Source organism: Budorcas taxicolor, chromosome 13 (genome assembly GCF_023091745.1).
Source record: "Budorcas taxicolor isolate Tak-1 chromosome 13, Takin1.1, whole genome shotgun sequence".
In the NCBI taxonomy this organism is placed as follows: domain Eukaryota; kingdom Metazoa; phylum Chordata; class Mammalia; order Artiodactyla; family Bovidae; genus Budorcas; species Budorcas taxicolor.
The window spans coordinates 64,987,094-64,993,093 of NC_068922.1; the positions used below are offsets into that span (position 1 = coordinate 64,987,094).

At 47.6% G+C, this 6,000-nt stretch overlaps 2 protein-coding genes across 6 annotated transcripts in view; one reads left to right on the forward strand and one right to left on the reverse strand.

Moving 5' to 3' along the window:
• PHF20 (PHD finger protein 20) overlaps positions 1-3,570 on the forward strand; it is a 135,638-nt gene extending 132,068 nt beyond the window's left edge. For all 5 annotated transcript variants that reach the window (XM_052651098.1, XM_052651101.1, XM_052651100.1 and 2 more), the window contains one exon: positions 1,046-3,570. In XM_052651098.1, coding sequence (XP_052507058.1) covers positions 1,046-1,188 — 143 coding nt within the window. In that variant the 3' untranslated portion in view covers positions 1,189-3,570. The remainder of the gene's footprint in view (positions 1-1,045) is intronic.
• A 1,292-nt stretch (positions 3,571-4,862) lies between these two features.
• SCAND1 (SCAN domain containing 1) lies at positions 4,863-5,705 on the reverse strand. Its single transcript, XM_052651049.1, has one exon. The coding sequence runs from the start codon at positions 5,633-5,635 to the stop codon at positions 5,096-5,098; it is 540 nt and encodes a 179-aa protein (XP_052507009.1). The 5' UTR covers positions 5,636-5,705; the 3' UTR covers positions 4,863-5,095.
• Positions 5,706-6,000: the final 295 nt, after the last annotated feature.

A 6,000-nucleotide genomic window follows, 5' to 3' on the forward strand; every position in this document is an offset into this window, starting at 1 on the left:
AGAATAAATGTCTTTCTATAGAAAAATCATACTCTCAGAAGCAAGACAGCTTTTTAGATATTGAGCTAATGATAATCAACTTTGTTATTACCTGGTTGTGCTCAGTAGTGTCCAGCTCTTTGTGACCCCATGGACTATAGCCCGCCAAACTCCTCTGTCCATGGGATTTCCCTGGCAAGCATAGTGGAGTGGGTTGCTATTTCCTCCTCTAGGTGATCTGCCCAACCCAAAGAGCAAACCTGCATCTCCTTTGCCTCCTGCACTGGCAGGTGGATTCTTTACCATTGGACCACCTGGGAAACTTACTACCTGGTCATCTTACATTAAATATTTAGCAAATGAAATCAGAGTATTCAGTGCTACTCATGCTAGGAATCAGCATGAAACAAATCAATTTATGGAGATAAAAATAGACCTTTTCAAGTCCTGTTAGAGTCACTTTTCTTAACAGAAAGCTAACACACCAGGCTGTCTGATTTTCAATATGGGAAAGCCTTATGAAGGTACTCTTGCCTGGAAAATCCCATGGATGGAGAAGCCTGTAGGCTACAGTCTGTGGTGGGCTACAGTCTATGGGGTCGCAGAGAGTCGGATACGACTGAGCGACTTCACTTTCACTATGAAGGTGGGGCAGTAACACTGAGAAAGGTGGGTATTTCAAAGCCTACTACACTATAGACTAATGCAATAGTCATTAGCTATGTGTGGCTAATTGAATAAAATTTAAATTCAGTTTCTCGGTTGCATTTGCCATGTTTTAAGTGCTCAGTAGCTACATATGGGTAGTGGGGGTATTAGACAACACAGACATAGCCCATTTCCATCATCACAGAAACTTCTATTAGACGGCACTGCTCTGCAGCATTTAACTTTGTCTGAGGAGTAGTACTTCCCAGAGAGGGTGATGAGTCAGTGTTGCCTGAAATGGTCTCCCCTCCCGGCTGCTCCCCCACCCCCGGTTAGTGGTCAGATGAGATAAAGTGCTGACATTCTTGCAAATCAAGTGTTGGGAACTCACCGGGTCCTGTCTCTCTTCTGCCCACAGTGTTGGAGAGCTGGCTGGACTACACTGGGGAACTGGAGCCCCCAGAGCCTCTGGCCAGGCTTCCGCAGCTCAAGCATTGCATCAAGCAGCTTCTGACGGACCTGGGCAAGGTGCAGCAGATTGCACTCTGCTGCTCAACATGAAACTGGGCACCCCAGACTAACGGGGGCACAATCCTGGGGTACCTGCAAGAGGAGCTTCACGTATTTAAATAAATAAACCTAGCATGCCGAATGCACGTGACACCGACTGACTTCAGGGATCTGGGCAGGGGTGTGATGGACTTGGACAAAGAGGTCATTTTGGCTGCTGGAAGGGAGGGCACTCTGATCTCAAAGCCTACCAGGAAGGTAGCAGATAGACTCTTGGGATTCCCTTCTTCTGTGCACATTGTTGAATGGAGAGTGAGTCTTTTTGCACAAACTTCACTTGAAATCGTGCCACTGATGATAAATGGAATGAGAGCCAAAAAAGTGTAGTTGAAAACAGTTGTAAATTCAACTTGCAGTTTATTTAATTGACTTCTCTGTCAGGTTGGGGCATATGCCAAGCCTTCTGGGTTTCTGCCTGGCATGAATTAGGCAGCAGGCATCATTTTCATTTTTCCAGCTTCGTGGGAATGTCGTGACTTCACCCTTGTGTGGAGGTTGGGAAGGAGTAGAGGCCTGGGCCGGCCTGCCTTCTCCCTAGAACTCTTCACTTTCTCACCACCTCTCTTGCATGACTTCATGGTACCAGGGATGAGTTTTGTATGCTTTCACCCCAGAATTGGCTGGGTTGTGTCTTTTGTTGCAGAACCCATACAGCCTGTGGAAGAAGTAGAATCTCACTGTCATAAGGATCTAGGAGGAATCCCAAACGGAAGCAGACAGGGTCTGGAACCCGAAGGACAGCATTTTCTACCCACTTCTTAATATTGACAGCTTACCAGTTCTATTTAATGTCCCCAGAATGGTTCTCCCAAATTTGAACTCTTTCACTGTAAAGATTTGCTACAAAGATGTGGTTTGGGGGATGACCTTATTTTATATTGTTGTAAAGAAACCAGATTCTACATCTGCCGCTTTTCTCCTTCCCTGAAGGGTATATGTTCAGTAGTCAGCATTTTCAGAATTGTTTTAATATACTTTAACACTTTAAATTTCCTGTTTGTATTATTTTGTGAGATCAAGGTGATTATGCTGCTTAAGGTCCAGGTACAATTTGTACCTTTGGAGACAATATTTGTTACTCTCGCAGGTTACGGTTCCACGTGTAATTGTTTTGTTTTTTCCTTACTAGGTAAAGTTAAAGAAACTGTTCCATGCTTTGAGGAATGACCCATTTTACCATTTAGTTTTCCTATCACTAAAGGCAAAAATCAAAGCACATTTGTCCATTAACACTCACGAGTTAATTCTGGGTTTATGGATCTGTAATGTTATATGCTGCAAATCTTTACTATGTAAACATGAAGTAGCCAATATCTCAATAGCAATGACAGGATCTCCGGTGACCTCCGGGATGGTTAGGCTTTACGGCACAGGTAATCGTGGTCACAAGGGCCTCTGTACCAAGATCTGTTTCAGGGAATGCTTTGTCTAGTGATTTAATTCGCCATTTGATATAAAATGAATACAGGGCAAGTTGACCTGCTGGAGCTTATCTATCAGAGGGAATACATGTGGCTACGACATCTGTGATAAAGCTGACACAATTCCTCTATGAGGTTGCTTCCCATTGCTAACGTTAGTACTTTCGGTGTGGGAAGAAACGCTCAAGGAGTGTGCATGGCATCTGTATTTTGTATAATTTATCAGATGGTCACATTTTAAGAACTGTGTGATGCTTGTCTGAAAAGGGAAGAAACATGATGATTTTCTGTAGCCACAACTGTGAGGTACAGTGACTTGTGTTAATATTATTAAATTACTGATTTTTCTTTCCTGAAAACACATTTGACCATCACTTCTGGGGAAGCTGTAACGGTGGTCAAATCTCACATCTTTTTCAAGATGAAAGAAGAAACTGAGTTACCCTAACTTTACCAAGTGGTCATTATTGGGTTTATTTTATGCTTTTTGTAAAGGAAATAATCCCTTTTCACTCATTGTGACTTTTGTCCTTTGGGAAGCGGGGATGACTCTGAAGTTCTGATGACTTCAGTGTGCTTCCCTAATTTAAAGCCATGTTGGAGGGGCTCCATCCCCAATTTCTTGGTCAAGTTGAATTAACCCCAAGCTGGAGCACTGGAAACTGTTCTTTGCAAATATTACTGTTACCATTTAGAAATATGTACACTACCTAAGTTTTGAGAAAAACTATCCACCTATAAAAAAGAAAAATTGCCTTGACAAAAACAGTTCTGGTTTGACTAATCATTTTGTTTCTTTAAGTAATGAGTGTATGCAAGGTGGACCCTTGATGAGCCAACATTGCACTGTGGATACATATCTATGTTTACGCGCTGTTAGAACAGAAGGCGCTGTATATAGAAATGTTGCTTTGAAGCAATATTTGCAAAACATGCAAACTTCTGTATCTGTATTTGGAAAAATAAAACAGGTTTTTGTTGCTACGTTTCAGTCATTTGTTATCTACTCAATCTTTAATATGCATTAATTTTCCGTAAACACTACCCTTTAAAGCAAGTCTGCTTCTACATTCTAGGTAGATTTTTCTTTGGCAGGGCGGTAGCTATACATGCATGCTCAGTCATGTCCAACTCTTTGTGACCCTGTGGACTGTAGTCCACCAGGCTCCACTGTTTATGGGATTCTCCATGCCCAAACATACTTGAGTGGGCTGCCATTTCCTTCTGCAAGAGATCTTCCCAATCCAAGGATCGAACCTGGATTGGCAGGTGGATTCTTTACTACTGAGCCACCTGGGAAGCCCTGTAGGGAGCAGATGCAGGCTTAAATACAAAATTCCAAGGAAGTATACAAAATACTTTTGAATTCATTTAAGTGTCTAATATTCAAAAGTAAAATGCCCCCCATACCACCCTCTAGCGCGGACTGACTCATGCTTTGTGGTGTGAGCTGCAGGACTATTACCTTTTTGCTTGTTGAAAGCAGTGCAGGGAAGACAGGTCTGGCCTTTCTTATATTAAAAGATGGCACCCATGACAATTAGGACCCTTCTGAAGACCAAGACAAATGACTCTGGACCCCAATCAGCTCCTTCCTGGTTGTGCAGAAGACTCAAGAAATGGAGTTATACTGCAGAGCTTCCCTATTATTTGCCAAATCTCTTCCCTTCCTAAACAATTATGCTTATTTTAGAAAGTTATGAGTAGCTCCAACAATGTAAATAATCCATCAGTTCACACCAAATCTGTTCCGGAAATCTTTCAAGAGGCCTAAAATTTGGTAAGAGGAGTCTGGAGGCTTAAACCAGAGTTCACAAGAACTAGCCTCTCTAGGTAAGGACCTGCAGTGAACACTTATCAAAACAGCCCTGTAACTTGGGCCTTTGGGGAAGCCTGCGCCCACAAGGTAGGCTGATGGAGCAAGCTGAGGACAGTATTGTTATAGCAGCAGCCAGTTAAATCAGCACTTAGTTACAGTCACCTATTTGCCTGCACGACCCACAACCACATACAAGATTGTACCACTGTCCTCTATCCGCTGAGACAGGAAAACAAGCTCAAATTCTAGCCAATGAGAGGTACCGGCGAATTTGGAACCAGGCTGCTGGAGTCCTCATTGCATAGGCTCCAACCAAACAAAGGAAACCCATGTGGAGCGCTGGGGAACGCGCAGGAAAAAAATTTCCAGATGTGGAGACCCATAGCCAACACATAATGATCCCACAAAAGCCAACGAAGGCCAAGTGAATAAGAAACAAAGGCTTTATTCTCATGGGCCCCCAACTTGGTTTCACAACTAGCCAGAAAGGGTGGAAACAGGTTCGGGAATAAACACGGGAAAGGACGCATGAGACTGCAAGAACTGCCAAAACTCATTTTTCATTATCGCGTATTGGGGAGCCAAGCTCACGGTCCCGGACTCGATCATGGCTCCAGTCCAGAGAGTGCCTGACTCGGGTCGCCCGCAGCTCCGCCGCTCAGCCGGTGATGCGCACGTCGGTGCGGCGGCGAAGCCGCCGGGCCCGCGCCGCCTCGGGCAGGATGGCGAGAAGCTGCTCCTGCACTAGCATCTCCACGATCTGCTCCTTTGTGCGGATGTCGGGCCGCAGCCATTGGCGCGAGAGCTCCCGAAGCTGTCGGAACGCCTCCCGTGGGCCTGCAGCGTCTTGGTAGCGGAACTGCCGGAATCGCTGGCGGAAAGTCTCTGGGCCGGGCCGGGAGCCGCCAGGACCTGGAGGGGAGCGCGGAGAGGCTTCGGCAAGCGGCGCAGGGCCCTGGGGTGCGGGTCCGACAGGCAGGTCTAGGGCGGCGGAGGCCGCCGCAGGAGGCGTAACATTCGCTTCGGGGACCGCGGCGCTGGGATTGGAGGAGTCGGGGATAGATGGTGGGGCTTCAGGAGTCGAGGAGGAGCCCGCAGGGTCACCCTCCGTGCCTGAGCTCGGGCCGGCTCCTTCTTCTTTCCCCGAGGATGGCGCGGGGCTTCCGGCTGGAGCCAAGCTTTGCTCGGGGGCCGCCATGACTCTGGCTCCACGCGTCGCTCTTTGTCCAGCCGTTGTTGGCTCAGCTCTGCGTCTGCAGGGGGGCGGGGCAAAGGAGACTCTTCCCCTACAGGGCGGAGCGCGCGACCCTGAGGGAGGCGGGCGGAGGGCGCGCCGAGCTTACCAGCGCCGGCGAAGCGCCTGGGGCGGCCGGAAGTGGGCGTGCCCGCTGGCTTCTCTATGATGAGCTCTGCGCACGAGAGTCCGGAAGCCGGGTCTGGGCTCCCAGAAGCGGCGCCCCCTCGCGTTCCCACGTGGGGCCTGGAGGTGGCGGCGCCTGCGGGGCTGCAGACCAATCTTAGCTCGCCACGGCTGGCTCCGGATGGTGGCGCCTCCGAGCACCT